Source organism: Rutilus rutilus (genome assembly GCF_951802725.1).
Source record: "Rutilus rutilus genome assembly, chromosome: 15".
In the NCBI taxonomy this organism is placed as follows: Eukaryota; Metazoa; Chordata; class Actinopteri; order Cypriniformes; family Leuciscidae; genus Rutilus; species Rutilus rutilus.
Window position 1 is genome coordinate 36808219 of NC_140220.1, and position 26172 is coordinate 36834390.

Below are 26172 nucleotides of genomic sequence, written 5' to 3' on the forward strand. Positions count from 1 at the left end.
CAGAATTGAGTGATATAAAGTCAGAATTGAGTGATATAAAGTCAGAATTGCGTGATATAAAGTCAGAATTGAGTGATATAAAGTCGTAATTGAGTGATATAAAGTCAGAATTGCATGATATAAAGTCAGAATTGAGTGATATAAAGTCAGAATTGCGTGATATAAAGTCAGAATTGAGTGATATAAAGTCGTAATTGAGTGATATAAAGTCAGAATTGCGTGATATAAAGTCAGAATTGCGTGATAAAAAGTCAGAATTGCGTGATATAAAGTCAGAATTGCATGATTAAAAGTCGTAATTGTGTGATATAAAGTCAGAATTGCGTGATATAAAGTCAGAATTGCGTGATATAAAGTCAGAATTGCGTGATATAAAGTCAGAATTGCGTGATATAAAGTCAGAATTGCGTGATATAAAGTCAGAATTGAGTGATATAAAGTCGTAATTGTGTGATATAAAGTCAGAATTGCGTGATATAAAGTCAGAATTGCCTGATATAAAGTCAGAATTGAGAGATATAAAGTCAGAATTGAGTGATATAAAGTCAGAATTGCGTGATATAAAGTCAGAATTGAGTGATATAAAGTCGTAATTGAGTGATATAAAGTCAGAATTGCATGATATAAAGTCAGAATTGAGTGATATAAAGTCAGAATTGCGTGATATAAAGTCAGAATTGAGTGATATAAAGTCGTAATTGAGTGATATAAAGTCAGAATTGCGTGATATAAAGTCAGAATTGCGTGATATAAAGTCAGAATTGCATGTTATAAAGTCAGAATTGCATGATTAAAAGTCGTAATTGTGTGATATAAAGTCAGAATTGAGTGATATAAAGTCGTAATTGAGTGATATAAAGTCAGAATTGCATGATATAAAGTCAGAATTGAGTGATATAAAGTCAGAATTGCGTGATATAAAGTCAGAATTGCGTGATATAAAGTCAGAATTGCGTGATATAAAGTCAGAATTGTGTGATATAAAGTCAGAATTGCGAGATATAAAGTCAGAATTGCGTGATATAAAGTCAGAATTGAGTGATATAAAGTCGTAATTGTGTGATATAAAGTCAGAATTGAGTGATAAAAAGTCAGAATTGAGTGATATAAAGTCGTAATTGCGTGATATAAAGTCAGAATTGAGTGATAAAAAGTCAGAATTGAGTGATATAAAGTCGCAATTGCATGATTAAAAGTCGTAATTGCGTGATATAAAGTCAGAATTGAGTGATATAAAGTCGTAATTGCGTGATATAAAGTCAGAATTGAGTGATATAAAGTCGTAATTGCGTGATATAAAGTCAGAATTGAGTGATATAAAGTCGCAGTTGCATGATTAAAAGTCGTAATTGTGTGATATAAAGTCGTAATTGTGTGATATAAAGTCGCAGTTGCATGATTAAAAGTCGTAATTGTGTGATATAAAGTCGTAATTGTGTGATATAAAGTCGTAATTGCGTGATATAAAGTCAGAATTGCGTGATATAAATTCAGAATTGCGTGATATAAAGTCAGAATTGCGTGATAAAAAGTCGTAATTGTGTGATATAAAGTCAGAATTGCGTGATATAAAGTCAGAATTGCGTGATATAAAGTCAGAATTGCATGTTATAAAGTCAGAATTGAGTGATATAAAGTCACAATTGCGTGTTATAAAGTCGTAATTGTGTGATATAAAGTCAGAATTGAGTGATATAAAGTCGCAATTGCATGTTATAAAGTCAGAATTCCATGATTAAAAGTCGTAATTATGTGATATAAAGTCAGAATTGTGTGATATAAAGTCAGAATTGCGAGATATAAAGTCAGAATTGCGTGATATAAAGTCAGAATTGCGAGATATAAAGTCAGAATTGCGAGATATAAAGTCAGAATTGCGAGATATAAAGTCAGAATTGTGTGATATAAAGTCAGAATTGTGTGATATAAAGTCAGAATTGCGTGATATAAAGTCAGAATTGCGAGATATAAAGTCAGAATTGCGAGATATAAAGTCAGAATTGTGTGATATAAAGTCAGAATTGCGAGATATAAAGTCAGAATTGCGTGATATAAAGTCAGAATTGCGAGATATAAAGTCAGATTTGTGTGATATAAAGTCAGAATTGCGAGATATAAAGTCAGAATTGCGTGATATAAAGTCAGAATTGCGTGATATAAAGTCAGAATTGCGTGATATAAAGTCAGAATTGCGAGATATAAAGTCGTAATTGCAAGATATAAAGTCAGAATTGCGTGATATAAAGTCAGAATTGCGAGATATAAAGTCAGAATTGCGAGATATAAAGTCAGAATTGTGTGATATAAAGTCAGAATTGCGTGATATAAAGTCAGAATTGCGTGATATAAAGTCAGAATTGCATGTTATAAAGTCAGAATTGCATGATTAAAAGTCGTAATTGTGTGATATAAAGTCAGAATTGAGTGATATAAAGTCGTAATTGAGTGATATAAAGTCAGAATTGCATGATATAAAGTCAGAATTGAGTGATATAAAGTCAGAATTGCGTGATATAAAGTCAGAATTGCGTGATATAAAGTCAGAATTGCGTGATATAAAGTCAGAATTGTGTGATATAAAGTCAGAATTGCGAGATATAAAGTCAGAATTGCGTGATATAAAGTCAGAATTGAGTGATATAAAGTCGTAATTGTGTGATATAAAGTCAGAATTGAGTGATAAAAAGTCAGAATTGAGTGATATAAAGTCGTAATTGCGTGATATAAAGTCAGAATTGAGTGATAAAAAGTCAGAATTGAGTGATATAAAGTCGCAATTGCATGATTAAAAGTCGTAATTGCGTGATATAAAGTCAGAATTGAGTGATATAAAGTCGTAATTGCGTGATATAAAGTCAGAATTGAGTGATATAAAGTCGTAATTGCGTGATATAAAGTCAGAATTGAGTGATATAAAGTCGCAGTTGCATGATTAAAAGTCGTAATTGTGTGATATAAAGTCGTAATTGTGTGATATAAAGTCGTAATTGTGTGATATAAAGTCGTAATTGTGTGATATAAAGTCAGAATTGAGTGATATAAAGTCGCAGTTGCATGATTAAAAGTCGTAATTGTGTGATATAAAGTCAGAATTACGTGATATAAAGTCAGAATTGAGTGATATAAAGTCAGAATTACGTGATATAAAGTCAGAATTGTGTGATATAAAGTCAGAATTACGTGATATAAAGTCAGAATTGAGTGATATAAAGTCGTAATTGCGTGATTAAAAGTCGTAATTGTGTGATATAAAGTCGTAATTGTGTGATATAAAGTCGTAATTGCGTGATATAAAGTCGTAATTGAGTGATATAAAGTCGCAATTGCATGATTAAAAGTCGTAATTGTGTGATATAAAGTCAGAATTACGTGATATAAAGTCAGAATTGAGTGATATAAAGTCAGAATTACGTGATATAAAGTCAGAATTGTGTGATATAAAGTCAGAATTACGTGATATAAAGTCAGAATTGAGTGATATAAAGTCGTAATTGCATGATAAAAAGTCAGAATTGAGTGATATAAAGTCGCAATTGCATGATTAAAAGTCGTAATTGTGTGATATAAAGTCGTAATTGTGTGATATAAAGTCGTAATTGCGTGATATAAAGTCGTAATTGTGTGATATAAAGTCAGAATTGCGTGATATAAAGTCAGAATTGCGTGATAAAAAGTCAGAATTGAGTGATATAAAGTCGCAATTGCATGATTAAAAGTCGTAATTGCGTGATATAAAGTCGTAATTGTGTGATATAAAGTCATAATTGTGTGATATAAAGTCGTAATTGTGTGATATAAAGTCGTAATTGTGTGATATAAAGTCAGAATTGCGTGATATAAAGTCAGAATTGAGTGAGAGAAAAGTATTTTTTTCTCCTTAGAATTGGACTTTACTGTATATCATGCAATTGTTAGATAAAAAGTCTCAATTACCTTTTTTATTTTTCATTCTGTGGTTCCAGAAGCTTCCAGATCTTAAGAGATGGTCAAATGGTCCAATATACAGTTTTGTGTCACTGCAGAAGGCCTGGAGTATTTTGACGACGCATTTTTTAAAGTATGCGTTCTCTCTGCTCTTGACGACCTCAGATGTGCTAATGGATACTTCGGGCGTCCCAACGTTCCTGGGGGTTCCTGTCAGCCGTGCATGTGTAACGGTAACCTGGACCGTACAGCAGAGCTCAGCTGCGACCCGGAGACCGGAGCCTGTCTGCACTGTCGTGAGGGATACGGGGGGCAGGACTGTGGAAGGTGTGCTGACGGATACTTTGGAGATGCTCTCATAGCCAAGAACTGCCAAGGTGAGTGAAGGATGTCTAACAACACGTGATGACTAAAACCAAGGGCCGATTTTACGTTTTTTTATCTTAAAAAATATGCTTTTCATCACAGATACTAGTGACCATGTCTGTCAAGCTTAAAAAGGAGGAGAAGCACTGTAAAAAAATAAATAACACATCTCTATCTCAGACATTCCCATCAGAATGGGATTTGTTTTCTCAGAGGAAAGACGAGACGGCTGAGAAACACTAGGCACTGAAAAACAGGCGCGTTTGATTCTGGCAGGATTCAGATCTGCGAAAGTTCGTCTGCGAAACACGAATTTACCTGACTTCCTCTGGGAAAGCTGGTCCCATCTGAATGGGGAGACTGTCAACATCAAATGTAATGGATGTAGCGGCATATTGTTTTCCTCTGTATTGTGACAGACATCAGAGTGAAACGGATTATTGAGAAAAAATGTAGGGCAGGAACTTGGTTCTATGCATAGATGTCGAAATGTGGGTTTGGCACTCAAAAATTAATGTGAGGCCAGGGTTAAAGCGGACCACGTGATTGGAGAATCCCTGCGTATGTCAGTTTGTCATTTCACCGGAAGATCCAGTTATGACACATAATCCACCAATCAGAGAAGTCTCTGTTATCATGATCGCAGTCATAGACAATTACATTTTTGTTTTTATGAAAATGCAATTTGAATGGCTTGTTATTGTTCAAGAAAAAAAAAAAAAGTTTGACCTATATAATTCAATAATATTTTATATTATTAGGTTAAGATAACCTGTGATATATATACTTTAAAGGTGCAAATGAAAGGAGTAAAAAGTACAATTTTAGCATTGTAAATGTTATTGAGTACAGGATTCAGTTTCAATAGAAGTTATTCAGCAAAATAATACTCAAGTATAGGAAGTAACCTGAATTACTGAAATATTAACATTTGTATACACTCAAAGTGCTTATAGATAAATGTATATTAATGTAGAGTGGCGTATGTTAAGCACTCTATAAAGCCGGATGTTTTGCTTCCTTACTTTAAACGCCATATTTGGCTGTCACTTTAAAAGTTGTTAATGTGTCAATTTTTGTCTAAATTAAATTGTGTACTTCCAGACAGCCTGTATGGCAGATGTGTGTGTGTGTGTGTGTGTGTGTGAGAGAGAGAGAGAGGTGAGCTGATCCAGTATCAAGCTCAGGCCGTCTAGCCTCAAGGACAATACACACCGATCCCCCCCCAACAGGCCTCACGCAGCACCATCTGTGCTCAGAAAGTGTGTGTGCATTACGTTGAAACGCAATCTGTCCTCCCTCAGCCCACGGTCACACACACTTTGATTGTTTTGCACACACACTGCGCTGATTAGCATGCAAAGGGGTCATGGGATATTGAATAATCTCACTGGTTTTTAATTTCAGCTGTTACTGTATATACACTAGAGGCAAGTTCAGAAGACATTCCCATGGTTGCACATGAAACGTGACTACGAAACAGTTTTCAACTCTTGATGTGTTCCTATACAGACTTTAGCAGTGCTTAGTTCATTTCATACGGGTATAATATTGCAAATCATGTTCATATCGTGTGGTTCAAATTAAACGATGGGATTCAAAATCTTGTTAACAAACAGAACGTTTTAGGATTTTTAATGTTTTCATTTGTAATGTGAAAAATTGTATAAACAGTGTTGAGATATTCTCAATTATTATTACATTTTTACATAAATTGATGTACTGATAAAAATAATCTTTCGACTGAAAAACAAAGCGAAATTTTAATATTAAACTAGAAAAATGCTAAATAGAACCTTTTCACTACTATATATTGTACAAAAGTCAGTTTCTGACATCAGGTCTGTACTGTTCAATGCTCAGCCGTTCTCAGACTCTGTTTATATTTAATGAAAGAAAATTATTTCTGTTGGGAATAACGTCTTGTGAAGAGCAGAACAATGCAAAGAGAGCGCAGCGCTCAATGGGGAAGCTGAAGAAGTTTTGTTTGACTGACCCACATTGAAAACGCTCGTGCTGCTTCACATTTTTGTGGAAACTATGATGCATTTTATTTTTTTAGGATTGTTTGATGAACAGAAAGTTCAAAAGAACAGCATTTATTTGAAAAATAAGTCTTTTGTAACACTTTTTTTGTGTGTGTGTGTCACCTTTGACCAGCTGAATAGGTCACTGCTGAATAAAAGAATTAATTTATCTTTTTTTAATCTTGCTTACTCCACACTTTTGAAAAGTATTGTGTGGAGGTTTCCACAAAAATATGAAGCAGCGCAACAGAAATGTTTCTTGAGCAGCAAATAAAAAAATAAAAAAGCAAACTTAAAAGTATATTAGAATGATTTGTGAAGGATCATGTGACACTGAAGACTAGAGTCATGATGCTGAAAATTCAGCTTTGATCACATTTTACTATTTATTCATATTTTAAACTGTAATTATATTTCACAGTTTTTACTGTATTTTGATCAAATAAATGCAGCCTTGGTGAGCAGGAGACCTTTGAAAATATGAAAAACCAATGAGAACCATATTCCAATCTTTTGACTGGTATATATTGAATATGAAGGCAATCAAAACAAAATATAACCTACTGACAACTGTTACCTCATTCTGCTGTTCAGCTGTTTACGTTAAATCCATTATTCTGTCTCAAGACAGATCAATCATGTTCTGCACTGCGATGTCCCCCTGTAGTCAATCGTTGTATCCCTTTAAAACTCATCTTTTATCACCAAAATGACATATTTAAAAGTTTTTTCCTTGGAAAAAAAATGTCTTCATGCCTAAAAATATCTTGAATGTAACTCGACACTAGGGCTGTATACCTTGGAGAACCTGGCGATACGATACATACCTCGATACACAGGTCACGATTCGATACGTACCTCGATACAGAGCTGTCTCGATACGATTTGATACAATGTGACACGATTCGATACGATTCAATAAAAATACATGGGCCAGAGCCAATTAGTTAATGCTGAACACATTTACTCAACAAACAGAACTCTGCATTTTTCTTCAATTTATTAACCTGTCAGGGATCACTGGTGATCCCAGATTATTTTAGTTCAAAATATGTTTGAGCTTATATATCTCAATATTAATAACAGTCTGGTTAATTTTGAGTCTTGAACTATAAACTCTCAAGTGTTGGCTTTCTAAATGTATGTGTGTTATGTTTCTATTCAGAATTACTTATGAGCAGTAACCTTTTTATTTTGGGCATTTCATGTATGCAGCACTTGCCAAAATTGGGGGTGATGGGGAAGGGGCTAAAGACAAAAGTGCATTATAACAAAGTGCATTTTGCTTAAATATTTGCAACTTTAAGTGCTCTGATTAATTGTACACAAATTGTATTAATCTGGAAATTACCACAAGTCAACATTTAACTTTCCAATGGTACAGTCTGAGCTCACACAAGCACAAAATCTTATTATTATTATTCTTCTTATTCTTAACTTCTTATTAAATCTTAAAAAAGGTGGATATCCGTCTAACACGTCCCAATAAACGAGCGACAGCAGGAAGCTTCAGTGCACGCTGCGAGGCAAGGTTTAAAGTGTGAGCGAAGCACCTGAAATGCAACATACCGGCAAGCTCCGCTGCGACGCTCATATTTGCGGCGTTGTCAGTCACAATATCTGGGTCTTTGGATACGAGGTCCCACTCCTCCAGCGCTGCTTTCAACAACTCTGCAATGTTTGACCCCGTATGGCTCTCGTGCATGGCTCGCGTTTGTAAAACGTGCGACGACAGTTCCCACTCCTCGTTAACGTAATGGCAAGTGATTGTAACAAAAGCTTGTAATAAAATCTTCGACATTTTCCATGAGTTTTTTGAAACTCGCGGGCGCCGCTGCGCCCCCTAATGGCTGGGCGGAGTATCGATACTAAGGGCTAGAATATCGATACTGTATCTTTTTTTATTATATCGGTATGTATCTAAGAATCGATATTTTGAGCACACCCCTACTCGACACCCTTGCCTCATTTAGTATACGCGCTTCTATGAATATGCAAATGAGCCCCGCCTCCACTCACTCACTCAGCTCAGAGATCCACTGGTTGACGATCACACGTTGATCTGATTGGTTACAAGGTAGTTTGTGACGTCAGAAACACCAGCGATTTCAAAGCGTGTTTTTGACTGCAGTTTTAAGGAGGAAATACTCAGCAATGGTGTCGACTTATGAATTTACACATGCTTTGTCTTAAAGTCTTAAAAACACCACATACACACATAAACTACATTAAAAGCTGGATTTTCACCACAGGGGGACTTTAATAGGTGCGTCCCAGTTTGCATGCTTATGCACTATTCTATGATCTGTTGTAGTATAATAGTGCAAATAGTTTGTTCACACTGAAAATTCCCAAAAGAAAAAGTCCACTTTAAATACCTGGATGATGCAATTAATTAACCGGAAAAAACAAGTGTGGAATGCTTTAATTACATAGCGAAGGGGGAGGGGCTTCACACTCCAATGTTGAATTACAAAATCACCACATAAAATTCATACATTACACAGTTGAGTATAAGTATATAATTGCATAATGTATAGTGTGTCATTTGGGACACAACTTGAGTCTTTCAGTTTAATGCTCCAGCTCTTTTGTCTCTGTCTGTGTAGCGTGTCAGTGTCACAGGAACGGGTCGGTGTCGGAGGTGTGCCATCAGGAGACCGGCCAGTGCCAGTGTCGACAGGATGTGGTCGGACGCCAGTGTGAGGAGTGTATGGTGGGTAAACAACACCGAATGCTGTCATCAGTCGTGTTTCCAGTACAGATTTGCGCAAAACTTTTGCGATATTTTCTAAATGTCGATAAAAAACTATTGCGAAATGACGGCTTTTCCATTAACCGATGTTATGCGACTAAACCGTCCGCACTACCCGTTATTTTTAACCGACGGAGACGTATACGTGCAATACAAGCATTAATGACAAGGAAAGCCCCTTACACTTGTGGGCGGCACATATGAGCTGTTTCTGGGTGTTTCTCCCTCATATCTCCTTATCTTGATCAATTATGGCATTTCTTTGTTGAGCAGAATCCAGTATTCGCGTGATATTTATTTTCTTTCATGAGTTTAATGAAGAACTCTGTCTCGTCTTCTGTCCAAACACACCATACTGCGTCATCTTTAAACAATGATAGACTTTTACGTACGTCAGGTGACCTGTAAATGCGCAAAAACTGTTTCCATTGCGATATATGGGAGGTTTCGCGAAATTGACGTGTTTCCATTGGCCGTATTTTCAATTTTCAATTTGCGCAATTTGAAGGGTAATGGAAACACGGCTATTGTTAGTGGCACATTTCTTTTTCACTGCGCTAGTACGAGTAAATCCCTTATTAGATCTACAACAGACACAGTCTTTCATGCCTCTGCCTCTTCATCACCCGTGTGTGTGTGTGTGTTCAGCCGAACTGTTGGTGGGATGGCGAGTCTCAGTTGTGTAAGCCGTGTCAGTGCAGCGCTCGGGGCTCGGTGTCCCAGCGCTGCGACTCTGAGGGCAGGTGCATCTGTCGGGCCGGGCACGTGGGCCGCAGGTGTGACCTCATACGCCCGGCTCACACCCGCAGGGAGACCCGGAGACCCGTGCAACAGGTTCCCATCCAACACATCCAGAGATGGGAAAGCAGAGGGGGCTGCCCTCGAGGGGCCTACCGCCCCGGCACAGGGGTAAACGCACGGCATGATGGGTGCACAGGCTCTGTGTGTGTGTGCATGTGTGTGACTTTCTGTGAGGAACAACATCTAATATCTACCATCCAACCACCCAATCAATTCCAAATGGACAAAATCAAGCCCCGCCCTACATTTGTTCTTGTTCCTGAAGCCGTTCCACTCGGATATACAGCACAATAAGGAAGAAAAGACCAGCGCAACTTCCATTTCATGATGACTTTAAAGATTGCATTGCATTTATATTTTTAGAATGTTCCTAGAGGCGCACTTATAATGTTTTAGGGGGAAAAATGACCATTTCCACCCCTGATTTAATCCCTCTGATTTAAACACGTCGTTTAAGGGCAACTTCCCATTACTTTGATTGGGTATCATTTTTGCTTATGAAATAACTATTATGGTCAAGAAAGTTTTGAGTTCTATTTTTATTGTCAAATGATCTGTTTACACCTGGTATTAAGATGTGTTTTGGTTGATCGGCTCACAAGTAGACGAGGGAGACACATTCCCGTTTACACCTGGTGTTTTAATCCGTCCACTTTTGTCCACTTTCAACCACTTCTGTCCTGATTTCTTCAAAGGGAGGGTCTATGGGTGAGTAAATGAATGTTTTTTTCAGATCTTTCGATCTAATGGACAAAATAAGCTCTGGCAATTTACATTTGAACACGGCCGGAGACGACGGATAAACATGGAGATCATCAGCTTTAGTTTCTGCTGTGAGTGTGTGTTAGAAATCAGGAATGGAGAGAGAACATTGTGCTAGATTTTTCATCTTCAAACCAAACTAGGGTCTTCAGCCGACAACGTTTAAATCACCTCAGACTAGTGCACTTCCCATAATGTTTATATATTAAATCAGCATGTGGAGGGTATATACGGTATTTTGTGGCTGTTTGAACACATTCGACCACATATGAGTGTTTACACTACAAAAGCAATCCGGTCGAATGTGTTTTCATCTCCCTCTGGAAGTGGTCAAAAGTGGACAAGCTCAAAATGTTTCAGACCCCGTTTACACATGTATTTAGTGTCGTTCACTTGTGATCCGATCGACCAAAGCGCTTCTTAATACCAGGTGTGAACAGAGCCTTATATGTCAAAAGATCAGGGAAAGTTTAATTTCTCAATTCACAAGCTCTTGAATTGAAGTTCTGTACTGGTGTCCATGTGCTCACACATCTAACCTTCTCCAGACTCACCAACATCATGAGAGGAAGAACAAATTCACATGCAACCCTGTTTACATGAGAAACTTTTCTGCATGCTTAAGTACACAACGTTTGTGCAGTTGCGAATGAGACCCAATACATGTTCACATAAAGGCCCTTTCACACCGGACGCGTAACGAAAAAGCGAAACGGAAAAGCGAATAGTTCGCGTCAAAACCATTCACGTCAGCCGCGACGCGAATTTGCGACTTCTGTGACGTTCAGAGCTTCAACATTCCCAAACTTTCGCGCTGAGAAAACATGGACACTTCATCATCATCATCATCATCATCATCATCATCATCATCATCATCATCCAGTGAAGACGAGCTTTTCATTTTCTTTAAAAGACAGAACAGAAGGTGTTGGGTGCAGCCGATCTGACAGAACAGAGAGTCTGAAGGGGAGTATGCTAATGTCCACTCTTAGTTTCCTGTTCCTCTCTCCTCTTCCTCACACAGGTGTCCCTGAGGGTTTCCACAGTGTTTTTGCGTCTTCAACTAAACACAGTGCGTTTCGTAATGTCAATACACATTACATGTAACACACGAAGTAACAAGTTAAAATCATTCGACTAGAAACTGTAGATAATGTATAGATACTAAAAGCAGCCCTAAATAGTCTGACTACATCTTGTTACATGTTCACAGTAAACACGGTCTCTGTCTCTTTAGCTTTCTATCCCAGATGTAGTTTAGCCTGCTAGCCTACACAGCACAGGACTACACAACGACTAATCACACAACACACTCACAGTCGAGATAACCGAGTTGGTTGGCAATGCTACGCCACACACTGTCTTTCAAACCGTTGTCCTTGTAGTGTGTGATTGGCTGAAGCTTTTTCTGTCGCAGCAAAAGTTTAAAAAATCGACATCGAAGCGAAAAAAATAAAAGTGTTTTGTTTCGCCGCAACACATCCGCGTTCGGTGTGGAAGCGCTCGTTACACACACAGCTGATCACAAAATATAAAACCATCGTGCAAATTATTCGTGCATCAAAATCGCGTCCGGTGTGAGAGGACCTTACCTCAAAAAAAGGCAGCCTTTGGCTTTAAGAAGGATGGAACATAATGTGCACAGTTTGCTTTGGCTTTTAATTATACATTTACATGTAACATTAGTTAAGTAGCGCTTAAGGGAGTTAATCTGTTTGCGCGGGCAGAAAGCACATGCCACTGTGCTTTTTTTCAGTTTTAGTCTTTTCTTCATCTTTAAAAAGGCACAGATATGAGCTCTCTTGGAGGAGAGTTTTGTCACTTTGGCTCACAGCTTTGCATGATGGGGTGTGTGTGTGTGTGTGTGTGTGTGTGTGTGTGTGTGTCTCTTCATATATTTGGCATCCGTGGGGTGGCACTGACAGCGTGTGCCAGGACCAGTTGTCATTGGTTGCCACGGTGACCGCGCACCTGTTCCTAGCAGACAGATGGCTGTCAATCACCCCAGAGCAATGGCTTCACATCCACATGCTGTGTGCAGATTTAGCAGCAAGGCATAATAATCTTTGATCATTCAAATGAAATTGTTGGTGGTTTACCTCTCAAAATGTCTTTACCGTCTTGATACAGTCTTTAAAGTGAGTTGTAGAAGAGTGTCAGACATTGGTTTGGTGTGTATTATCTGCATGCCTGTTCAGTGCTGTGATCTGTGGTGAGTTTATGAGGCTCTCTGAGACACTAATGGAGGTTGCTTATCAATGCACAAGTTATTGTACTGTTTGTGCGACTGTAAGACACATTCCACAAGTACAGGTACAAAATTATGCTCTTAATGAAAACCTCCCCCTTATTTAATAAACCGTTATATAAATGTAGAAAAAAAGTATTTATTTGTTTGTTGATTTATTTATTTAATGTTGGGGATTGAATTGAATCCAGTGTTTGTTTTGTTAATAGTTAATTTAATTTTCTCCTTATAAAAGCTTAAGGTTGAGCTACGATCGGTGGAAAAACTGAGAAATAAGATGCAAATGATACAACCTGAGTTCTCTGATGTATCTTAAACACTGTACATTTTTAAGTACAATCAACTTGGATGTTTAAAGTTGTAAAACTTGTATTTCGGATCTTGTATAACTTAAAAATAATTGAAAATTGCTTAATTTGATGAGTTAAAGCAATTTAAAAACATGTGTTGTTAATAACTTATTGATCATATCATTATTTTATTTTTTTACAGTGAATAGTTCTCTCAAAGTATATGGTAAATGAGCTGTCATTGCTTTTTAAAACTATTTGTACCTTATTTGTGGAAAGTGTCACAATGCTTAAGAAAGCCTTATTTCAACATTCTCTCTCTCTCTCTCTCTCTCTCTCTCTCTCTCTCTGCTCTGGATGGTCTCTCAGTCGGGGTTACACATTCAGGGCTCTCAGGGCTGCGTCCCATGCCACTGCAATTCATTCGGATCCAAGTCGTTTGATTGTGACGAGAGCGGTCAGTGTCGCTGTCAGCCTGGCGTGACGGGACAGAAGTGTGACCGCTGCGCCTCAGGACACTTCAGCTTCCAGGAGGGCGGCTGCACACGTAAGAAGTCAAAGCTCTGAAATAGAGAGGTCTAATTCAGTCCAGATCCAGATGTGCGTTTAGATGCATGCTAGAGCATTATTACAGTATTATTACGGAAAAAATGAGATCTCAATAAAGGTACAGTTCACTCAATAATTCAAATTCTGTTCAGTATTAATTCCCCTCTTGTCATTTCTATGGAGCACCGAAGGGACATGGTGCTGGGAAAAAAATGAGATGGGAGGAAAAATAGTATGTCAATGCTTTTGCGTTCTCTCGTTGCTCTCAAACGTTTGCAAGAGAACACTAAAGCATTGACAAATAAGTTTTCCTCCATCTCATTTTTCCCCCTTCATGTCACTTTAGGGGCCATAGGCTGTTGTTGTCAATCAAAGTCAATCTGAACTCATATTCACCATAATCTTTACCTAATCTGTAGTTTAAGAAGACATATATTTATACTTAAAAGGGACAATGCATGTTAATAAACATTAGTATAAAAATACAAAAGTTAACATGCCAGATTATAGCATCTGTAGTCTCAATAAACTGTTGCATATTAAGACGGTTTATATATATTTTTTTAAGTTGGTTACATAAAAACGTAGATTGGTCTAATAATACTAAAAGTAAGACTGATTACCCCTAACTAACTGCTAGTTGGCCATACTCGTTCTTAAGACACAGTTTTAACATAATGGCTATGTTTATGCATCTGGCATCTGATTTACCAAACTGTGCAATCAAAAGTGTGAAAAAGTTCTCGTCCAATAATGTGAGCTACTATCCACATTCATTGCTTTCTGTTTTAAAAGACCATTAATATTCAGTAATATTATTATTAACTGCACTGACAGGATGAGAACGAAATCTGAACTGAATTGATCTGGATAATGACACTAACTTTGCAACATCAGCATTGCACATGAATCATTGACCTGAATTGAGCTGTCTTTTTACAGCTGAAACTGAGATTGTTTCATTATTGATGAATTTTGCACAAATAAAGCGCTATAGAAATAAAGGTGACTTGACTGTATGAGATAAAGCTGAGACTGTAAATGAAACACAACAGACACATTCGACCGTTCAGATTTCAGACAATGCCTTGTAAATTCCAGCTCAGTTCCTGAATGTGGTTGTCAACGAGCCTGACCTCTAAGCGCTACAGTTTTCATCTGAGGTGTTTATATCATCTCCTTCCAGTCGGAGCGTCTTCTGTCACGCTCTCTCGCTGATATCACGACAGCAGAGAGGAGATCCGGCGCTGACATTTAAACAGGTGCTCAGCTGCGCTCCGCAATTAACCTGCTCTCTGTTTCTGTCTGTCTCGCAGCGTGCCAGTGTGCCCATGTGGGAAATAACTGCGACGCTAACACAGGTCAGTGTATCTGTCCGCCCAACACCGTGGGAGAGAGATGTGACAAATGTGCGCCCAACTACTGGGGTCACGACATCGGCAGCGGCTGTAAGGTACGGCTCATCTCTCCTCTCCTCCAACCGTCACCGCTTCACTCTTGCTGCGTATATTTATCTTCTGACAAAACATCATTATTATTCATCATGGCATGTCGAGGTGAATCTTTGAGTTAATGCCACAGAGCAGCAGAACATCAGCAAAAGGTCTTGATTGTTGCCTTACAATTCAATTTCAGCTGAATCCGTGGAACGGTTCAAAAATCAATGCCTTCAAGTACTGAGTAATGTACTTAATGTCCAATGCAAATATAACAATGCATTTTAACTTTGGTTACAATTATTTATAAAAAGATATGCATTATAATGTACATTTTGAATACTTTTATAATGCCTTGTACATAAAGGCTTTAAATAAAGTGTTACCATCATATGTGATGATATGTCACACACACACTTCTGGGAATGTCCGTTTACTGTTTTTTCACTGCAAGTTCTACAACAATTACTTGCAAAAACCATACATTTGACAGCATTTTATAGTAAAATTACATAAAATGCGATTTTAAACCATATCCTGTTATTCACTGTATATGATATGGTTACTTACAGTGAACCAATTACTTGAGTGACATTCATTTTTGTAGCCATATTTGGAGTCGGCTTCCAAAACATTTTTTGTTTTATAAGTCCCAGACCACCCCATTCAGTCCTAAGGTATCCAGAAACATGACTGATTGCTGTAAAACTCTTTTCAGTGACAGTGTAATTAAGTGCGATTCATAAGCATTGTTTACCATTGTTTTCTTCAATGACACATACAACACACAGGTTATCATTACCGCCTCACATAAAGCAATCTCTGGTAAAACTTTGCATCTCACCAAAAGTTTGGTAGCCATCTAACTATGTCCTTATGGCAAACAGAGATGGTAAGGCAGAACTCAGTAGGAGAAAAAACCTAACAGGAGCATTTACAGTATAACGAAACCGGGCCCGAAACGGAGCCTTGAGGTACCCCGCAGGTGATGAGCGCAGAGGAAAAAGAGTAATTCTCAATCTCAGTGGAAAAGTTCTCGCCTTAAGGTAGGAAGAGAAGCAACCTAGGGCAGTGTCGAGAATTGCATTTTATTCACACTGATTTTCTGAGTGGGCAGACACTTTTTTCATCTTTATCAGACTGTAAAACCCTTGAATGGATCCTTTATTTTCAAGAATGTTCCGTCACATGCAGTGTGTCAAGCTTATGAACAGTTTCTTTGTGTTTTAGTTTGGCTTTCCCTGTTTCTGTGTGTCTGAGTTCCTATTCCTTGTTTATTTCTATGGTTTCTGAATAATCACATACCTGTTTCTGTTCTAGTTCATTAGTTCTGCCTGTGTATTCATTGTTTGGTGTCGTATTTGGATCACATGGTTGTTTTGTTATATTCCCTGAGTGTTGTAAGGATCTTTATGAAAGTCTGTTTGTTTTGCTATTTCATCGTTGTGCGCTTTAATACAGCCACAAACTGTTACACAGCGAAAGTGAATGCTATTTTATGTGAATATTATGGAAAAAGATCAGATAAACTAGAAAACGTTGTTGCTCTCCAAATGGATAAAAAATGATTTAGCTTCAGGAGCCAAAAGAGTAATAACTAACAAACAAGACAATTGCTACTCTTAATAATCCTCCTAATGTCATTACTCAATGGTGGATACCAAACTGTGCAATCGAAATCCAAAAATGAAAGAAAATGTTTCTCAACAAATAATGTGAGCTGCTATCCACTTTAATTTGATAGTGCTTATGTACTTTCTGTTTTAATTGAAAAACATGAGAAGCTCTTGTTTCTTATATTCGTAATCAAGTTGCTTTCCCCCTGTCCATGTAAAGTACAAACTTTAAGTGCAGTATCAAGTCACTTATTGGGATATCCCTGTGACATCAGTCTGCCTACAGGGTCTGGACTTTAACTTCAAAATCCTCTTACTTCTAAAAAACTGCTATAAGGTAACCTGCGTTTTAAGGACTTTGGATGACCACTCTTCGCATCAAGAAGACTGTTCTTTTCAGTATCTTTTCTATAAAGAGAAGAGACCATTTGTTTATCAACAATTAATATACAGCTATCCAAAAAGTCCACCTTAAGTAAGGCAGATCAATAATTTTGTTGAATATTAAATGTCTCCAACTAAGCAAGCCAAAAGCCAAGGCAACAGTGGTGAGGAACCAAAACTCCATCAGTGACAGAATGGAGAAAAAACCTTGTGAGAACCCAGACTCAGTCGCTCAGTTCTCCTCTGGCCAACGAGTGAACAGTGTATGATTATGATCCAGGCAGCATTACAGGTCAGAGGTCAGATTGGATCAGAACATTCAGGATATGTATCCAGTTCCATCTGGTTTAAGATCGGAGTCACGCCGGTATGGAGACGAGTTTGTTAAGGATCAGTGCCGATGGTTGTCGTGTCGATGAGGCCTTCACAGGTCTGATGAGGCTGATCTGGATACGGCCCGGATCCGGCTGATTACATCATGCGTTGTGGTCGTGTCTAGGCGCAGGTCCACCATCTGATCTGGATACGGCCCGGATCCGGCTGATTACATCATGCGTTGTGGTCGTGTCTAGGCGCAGGTCCACCATCTGATCTGGATACGGCCCGGATCCGGCTGATTACATCATGCGTTGTGGTCGTGTCTGGGCGCAGGTCCACCATCTGATCTGGATACGGCCTGGATCCGGCTGATTACATCATGCGTTGTGGTCGTGTCTGGGCGCAGGTCCACCATCTGATCTGGATACGGCCCGGATCCGGCTGATTACATCATGCGTTGTGGTCGTGTCTGGGCGCAGGTCCACCATCTGATCTGGATACGGCCCGGATCCGGCTGATTACATCATGCGTTGTGGTCGTGTCTGGGCGCAGGTCCACCATCTGATCTGGATACGGCCCGGATCCGGCTGATTACAGTAAACCTGGGAATAAGCAGAAAGACTAACATTAGCGTAGATGCCATTCTTCTTATGATGTAACGAGTACATCGGGTGTTATAGGAAGTGTTCTCGGTTCCGGCTGACCTAATTCATGCAGCCTAATAATCATTTAACTGATTTGAATAATGGAAATGTCTAATGTTCTATATGAATGTCAGGTAAAAGAGATGTGTTTTTAGTCTAGATTTAAACTGACAGAGTGTGTCTGCTTCCCGGACAATGTTAGGAAGACTGTTCCAGAGTTTAGGTGCTAAATAGGAGAAGGATTGAATATAATGTGTGTTTTTTTCCTGTATTTCTCTGCAGGCGTGCGGCTGTAACGCCCTGGGGTCCGTGGCTCAGCAGTGTAACGTGAACACGGGCTGCTGCATGTGCCGAGAGCAGTTCAGGGGCGAGAAGTGTGACGAGTGTAAGCTGGGTTACAGAGACTTCCCACAATGCATTTCCTGCCAGTGCTCCTCAGCAGGCTCGTCAGATGACGCCTGCGAGCCACAAACCGGCCTCTGTGCATGTGCAGATAGAAGTGGGCAGTGCTCTTGCAAGGTACCGAACCAGACCGAAACCCATCTGCAATTTAAACAATAAATAAAATGAACTAAAAAATCATACAGTCATACATCTGATAGTAGCTGATAAAACACAATTCTGTTTTTAGAGTTTTTATTACTTTACTATTATTTTAATGTGGAAAGGATAAAAATTTGTAGTAAAATTAGTTTAAAAAAATTTAGTAAACTTTTAACTGGTGGTGTGTTTATTTGTGTATAATTCATGTTAATAATAATATGTGCACTGGAATGGTGAAATCTGCTGTTCCCACGCGGCAGCTGTGAGAGAGAGTGAGCTGTAAAAGCCAGCACTGATGTGAGTGTGTTCTCAGGCTAACGTGGAGGGAGTGAGGTGTGACCGCTGTAAGGCGGGCTCGTTCGGCCTCAGTCGCAGGAATCCGCTGGGATGCAGTCAGTGCTACTGCTTCGGCCTGAGCAGCTCCTGTACAGAGGCCACAGGACTCATCCGAATGAGAGTGAGTGAACACACACACACACACACACACACACTCTCACGCTACTGCTTCGGCCTGAGCAGCTCCTGTACAAAGGCCACAGGACTCATCCGAATGAGAGTGAGTGAACACACACACACACACACACACACACACACACACACACACACACACTCTCACGCTACTGCTTCGGCCTGAGCAGCTCCTGTACAGAGGCCACAGGACTCATCCGAATGAGAGTGAGTGAACACACACACACACACACACACACACACACACACACACACACACACTCTCACGCTACTGCTTCGGCCTGAGCAGCTCCTGTACAGAGGCCACAGGACTCATCCGAATGAGAGTGAGTGAACACACACACACACACACACACACACACACACACACACACACACTCTCACGCTACTGCTTCGGCCTGAGCAGCTCCTGTACAGAGGCCACAGGACTCATCCGAATGAGAGTGAGTGAACACACACACACACACACACACACACACACACTCACGCTACTGCTTCGGCCTGAGCAGCTCCTGTACAGAGGCCACAGGACTCATCCGAATGAGAGTGAGTGAACACACACACACACACACACACACACACACACACTCTCACGCTACTGCTTCGGCCTGAGCAGCTCCTGTACAGAGGCCACAGGACTCATCCGAATGAGAGTGAGTGAACACACACACACACACACACACTCTCACGCTACTGCTTCGGCCTGAGCAGCTCCTGTACAGAGGCCACAGGACTCATCCGAATGAGAGTGAGTGAACACACACACACACACACACACACACACACACACACACTCTCACGCTACTGCTTCGGCCTGAGCAGCTCCTGTACAGAGGCCACAGGACTCATCCGAATGAGAGTGAGTGAACACACACACACAGGCACACACACACACACACTCACACATTTTTCATTGAGAGGGTTTGAAATGATGTCCTGTTTTAAACACCTGCCATAATATCTTCAACTCACATTCAATTAATTGTAGAAATATTACATTTAACAGTTTAACAGTTTTAATTGCACAATACATAACACACACATTCCTCAGTTGAACAACCCCGTTCTTGCCCTGTTAAAATGGAGCATTAGATTTGACATTCTTAATCTTAAAATTCTGACACTTATTGTAAGAAGGGACTAATTGTAGGTCCCCAAGTTAATCATTTCGTCCCAGTTTCTTAATTTTTTTACACATATTACACTGCATCAGGTTCAACTATTAACTATTCAACCCTGTAATATAATTGTTTATATTATTTTCATATTTTTGATTTTCTAACAGGGTAGGAAACGTTCCAAAACTAAATGTAAAATAAAATGTAAAATAAAACGCATAATGCATAATCTTAAACTGTTATTTTACAGAATTATGAGTGTTTCTTATAGTTAAGGATATGTTTTAGGGAATTATAATATATAATATAAAATAATTTGAGGAATTCTTGTTTGCTTTAAAGGTCAGTTGTCCTCTAGAGACGCAGGGGATGAGATGAGGACCCGAGTGACTCTGTTTGTTTGTGTTTTGATGACTTTCTTAATCATCTTGTCTGAGGCGGGCTTAGATGCTCCGTTACCAGGGCAACAGTAAATATTAATACATATCAAGTGCTTCCGAGCTGCCAGTCTCCAGCAGGACAGGATTGAGTGTGTTTTGAGGCAGAGATGATGTGCAGAGTGAGAGGCGGCCCTTGTGTGTTTTTAATAAGGGTTTGCTGTACGTCGTTCACTAGCTCGCCTCAATCCTCAGCACAATATGGCTGAAGGACGCTTCTCCGACGTCACCAAATCCACAAACAAATTAAACAAAGGTTGCAGTCCAAAGTTAATCTAAGTTTGTGTGCTGTCGGAGAGGAGTTTGGAATCCTTTAGCTCATTTGTGGAAAACGAGAGATTTTTTCTGAGTCAGTGAGTCGTGAGATTGTGTGTTGATGTTGTGAGGGTAGTTTAGCTGCCTTGTGGGGTTCCACACACACACACACACACACACACACATATACACACTCTATCTCCCTCTCTTTCTCTCTCACACACACACGACACTATCACACTATTTTGGAAATACCCAATTTTCCCTGCTTGCTTAATAAATATCTCTGGTGCACTAAAGACTTAAAAAAAAAAAAATGTTTTCATAATCTTTCATGGAGATGTAATAACTCTCTCCACCTCTGCTGCGTGGGTGAGGACATACATTAACCAGTAATAATATCGCAACCCATTTCTCATAATCCAATCTACACGAGAACCCATTGAATATTGTGTTTGACTTGGAGATACGTCACATTCCCGAAGTTAAATGGTGAATGCCGTTTCATGTTGACTTTGCTTTGCAAGTGTTTAAGGTGTGAGAGTAAGCCTCATCTGATGTGTTGTCCACAGCTGACTCTGGTGCCCGAGCAGACGGTTCTCCCTCTGGTGGACGAGTGGAACGGGCAGGAGAGCTCAGCCGGCGTGAGCTTCCAGCACCCGGACATCATCGCCAGCGCTGAGGTGATCCAGCAGCACCTGAGGGAGCCCTACTACTGGAGACTGCCCAAACAGTTCAAACGCTCCATGGTCAGAGTCCCTGCACAGACACAACACACTCTACTCGCCTTTACGAGAGAGAGAGAGAGAGAGAGAGAGAGAGAGAGGGAGAGACAGAGAGAGAAAGAGAGAGAGAGAGAGAGAGAGAGAGAGAGAGAGAGAGAGAGGGAGAGACAGAGAGAGAAAGAGAGGGAGAGACAGAGAGAGAGAGAGAGATTTTATGTTTATCGCCAGAATTGAGACATTATTTCTTTATTTGCTTTTACATTTTATTTCCTTATTTCCTTCTATAATACAGACTGCTAGGGGTGTGACGAGATCTCGCGATATTAAAATGTGACAATATTTCTCGTGGAGCTGAAAAGCTGTCTCGTGATATCATCATATTAAAACCATTTAAAAATCACCAGTGTTGGGGATAGTTTCTTTTAAACGTAATGCATTACGTATATTTGAACCCATTATTATTTCCTCAGTGTTATTATATGCGCATTTTAAGTCATTTTAAAAGCTGTTGTTCACTTAGGTCTATTTTTATTACCACACACACACACACACACAATTAATTGTCAAAATAATCGACCGATTACTTGATTACAAAACCGATTGTTCGTGACAGCCCTAGATTAGTTAAAACGTTTGAAAGTGCATCTGCGTTGTTTTGCATTTTGTGAATTTCAGTCAAAAAAAGCCTATTTTTTTCCAGGCATATAATTTGTCATTTGAAGATATTTAAAAATAGTGTTGTCTCGTCTCGTCCTCGTGAACCCAATATCGTGCACCTTCTCGTGGGCTGAGTGTATCATCACACCCCTACAGACTACCATTCAGAGTGATTAAGATTTTTTTTGTTTTTTAAAAGTCTCTTCTGCTCACCAAGGCTGTGATCAAAAATACAGTAAAAACTACAGTAAAAATTAATAACAGCTGTTTTCTATGTGAATATATAGTAATTTATTCCTGTGATCAAAGCTGAATGTTCAGCATCATTACTCCAGTCTTCAGTGTCACATGATCCTTCAGAAATCGGTCTAATATGATGATTTGCTGCTCGAGAAACATTCATGATTATTATCAATGTTGAAAACAGTTGTGCTGCTTCATATTTTTTAGGATTCTTTGATGAATAGGAAGTTCAAATGAACAGCATTTATTTGAAATAGATATATTTTGTAGCATTATCTATGTCTTTACTGCCACTTTTGATCAATTTAATCCATCCTTGATTAATAAAAGTACTGAAAAAAACTTAACAATACTAGAGTACAGTCTGATTGATTCTGTCATATTGAAATAATATTTTTGAATTTCATGGCCAGCTAATGTACGTCACGGCAAGACTCAATGTTTGAGGTTGTTTTTTCAGATAACAGCCTATGGTGGGAAGTTGAAGTATGCCATCTATTACGAGGCTCGTGATGAGACGGGCCGCACCTCTTATGAGCCCCAGGTCATCATAAAGGGCGGCCCCAACAAGGACAAGGTCATGGTCCGCCACATGCCAGCGCTTCAGATCGGCCAGCTGACCCGTCACGAGATCGACCTGACAGAGGTGAGAGACCACACCCTCTTACTCTGATGTGTGTGTGTCACTCACATGATCTCAATGTTTAACTTCAAGTGTAAACACCAACATTGCGTTGCAGCACGAGTGGAAACACAAGGACGGCAGGCCGATGACTCGTGAGGACTTCATGGACGTGCTGTTTCATGTTGAATATATCCTGATAAAGGCCTCGCATGGCAGCGTCATGAGACACAGCAGGTACCCGATCTCAAGCACGTCTTTCTCGTACTTCAGTCAAGTTTTGAGGAAGCACTTGCAATAAGTTTTGCAATATCAAAACAGTTCTGAAGAATCAGATGCTCGTATGTGTGTGTGAACCATAGACTGTGAAAAAATATGGGCGTAGTGTCCGTGACGTCACCCGTGGTGTTTCTGAAGAGCATTTTTGAAGCCCAAACTGGGCGGAGCCAGCCGTCGCCATCTTGGCAGCGTCAGTCCCGGATAACCGAAGCTGAGGTGACGTGACGCTAAGGCTGTGTGTCCACCAAAGTGTTTTTATCCAGCTGAAAACACTAGGCGCTCTGCTAAACGCCTAGCTGTGGCGCTTGAGAGCGTTTTGCCAGCGTTGCGTTTTTTTCAGTTGAGACACTTTGCTTGTTATGATACGGAATATCCGCAAAAGTGTTACTAGTATCTCATTTCACACATATTTTGTATCTGTGTTGATTCTATAATAAAATGTCAATACAATGTAATGTATTTTCTCTAGCTCTTGTTTTAAATGATTTTGTTCCGTTATTATGCTTGTTGTTGTCGTCTGTTGATGTTGTACAAGCAGAATGTTAGTATTAGGTATTAGCAGGTATTAGTCCCGCCCCTCCTCCACTGTGATTGGACGGTTGGGTAAAAAGTGACAGTGATGAGCGCTGAGTTTTACCCAAAGTTGAACATTCTTCAACTCCCGGCGACCTGTAAAAAAACGCCGAATGCTAAGCGCTTCAGCATGAAAAAGACGCTGAGCGCCTCGTTACGCTCATGCCGTTTTGAAAAAAACACGCCAGCCGCGTGAAAAAACGCTTTGGTGGACACACGGCCTAACACACAGCAGACAAACGGCTAGTAGTGACATCAGCGGCAATCCACCTGTCAATCAAGTGGCCACGCCCTTAATTATTCAGAACTTTAAGGGTTAATATAATTTAAATGGATGAGTTATAAAAAAAAATCACCCCCCTCACAGTTATCATGAAGGGCTAAATTAGCTATAGACCAAAACCACTTTTTGTACCAGGCTGTGAACATATTTGTTTCTGCTGTGAAGTCGTTTGATTTGTGTGCTGTGCAGAATCTCAGAGATCACTCTGGAGGTGGCGGAGGTGGGGACTCCATCACAGGACAGTGAAATCGCCCATCAGATTGAGAAATGTGACTGTCCTCAGGGATACGCCGGCCTCTCCTGTGAGGTAATGGCTTTTGCACACAATATTTGACATGTAAGAGCTGTAATGTTCTGGAAAGTTGTGATAAGACATGTAAAATGTCATAAATGTAGGTTAGATATTACAGTACATTGTATTTCAAGCCAATATGATGTTTTTACGAAAATCTGTGTCCTTATTACTGCGCTACTCCCTTAAGCTGTGACTCATTATATAGTACAGCTGACAGTGTTGGGGAAAGTTACTTTTAAAAGTATTGCATTACTTCCTTAGTACTTGCTTAGTTACTTTTTATGGAAATTAAAGTTGTTACATTACTTTTGCGTTACTTTTTTCACTTTGGCTCGGCTTGCTTGTTTGTTTTTTAATAACAACAAAAATAAAGGTTCTATTTTGGCAAATGTGAAGGCCTTTTCACACCAGAAGTGAAGTAAATAAGCCTCAGGCTGAAGGAAATGCAAATTCAAGCCTGTACAGTAGAGGGCGCCGCTCAAGCAAATCTTGCAACTGTTCGTTCTGGACCGAAGAAGAAGAAAGTTCAACACTCTTACAATAAAAACATAAAAATGAAACACTAATGTGATGTTTATCTAAAGTCACTTTAGCTTATTAGCATTGAGGCATTGAGCATAGACATTGGTTAACAATGTGACATTAAATACATAAAGTATATTTGTATTATTTAACATATTTAATAATTGCAGTTCCGTGCAATATTCTGACTTGCATTTTACTGTTTTATTCATTTTGAGCAATACATAATCTGTTTTTGTGCAATTTTGTGTTGTAAATTTGAACAAGTAATGCGTTACTTACTCGTTACTTGAAAAAAGTAATCTGATTACATAACTCAAGTTACCTGTAATGCGTTACTCCCAACACTGTGGCTGAAAACTGTTGTTCAAAACATTGCAGAGAAACAAATATTAATGAGGTCATGAATTGACCTCTGTGAAATATTTTCCTTGATCTTTTGACCTATTAAAGGACATTGTACTATAATAAACATCCTGTAAGTTTCAGAACTCAAAACTTCCTTGTTAGTCCAAAAACAGCTTTTACTGAAACCAAGCTGCCCAAACCACTCGTTTTGGATTTTGTCACATTATGACGTCACAGTGCGCTGAAAAATTGCCTTTGCAGAAGATTAACATCATTAAGATTAACATCTTCTACGTCATTGCCTCTTTAGCCCCGCCCACCGATCCACGCATGTCGTGTCGTAGTAAATACAAGGATTACTCCAGCAACAAAAGCCGCGTTTCCACCGAAATTACCTGGAACAATTTGTCCCAGGAACTTTTTCCCCCAGACCTGTTGCTGTCTGAGTTTCCACCGCGGTCTAAAGTACCGTGAAGGACTGCTCGCTACTTTACAGTTCCCGCTGGATTTCATCCTTTGAATTTAAAGCTGCAGTCCGTAGCTTTTTTGGGGTTAAAAATTATCCAAAATAATTTTTTGAGCAAGTACATAACCAGCCAGTGTTGAAAACTCTCTGCTTGCCTTAGCTCGACTCAAAACGGTAAGCTTGTAATAATGTATTTAATCCCAGTGGTACTGGTGGAT

General features: G+C 39.3%; 1 protein-coding gene across 4 annotated transcripts in view; it reads left to right on the forward strand.

Moving 5' to 3' along the window:
- The window catches only part of lama2 (laminin, alpha 2), a 220791-nt gene that overhangs the window by 128652 nt on the left and 65967 nt on the right, over positions 1-26172 (forward strand). For all 4 annotated transcript variants that reach the window (XM_084432101.1, XM_084432103.1, XM_084432104.1 and 1 more), the window contains exons 19-28: positions 4090-4301; positions 8927-9033; positions 13543-13720; positions 15039-15175; positions 18403-18639; positions 18977-19120; positions 21514-21690; positions 23027-23212; positions 23307-23425; positions 24513-24630. In XM_084432101.1, the coding sequence (XP_084288227.1) occupies positions 4090-4301; positions 8927-9033; positions 13543-13720; positions 15039-15175; positions 18403-18639; positions 18977-19120; positions 21514-21690; positions 23027-23212; positions 23307-23425; positions 24513-24630 (1615 nt within the window). The remainder of the gene's footprint in view (positions 1-4089; positions 4302-8926; positions 9034-13542; positions 13721-15038; positions 15176-18402; positions 18640-18976; positions 19121-21513; positions 21691-23026; positions 23213-23306; positions 23426-24512; positions 24631-26172) is intronic.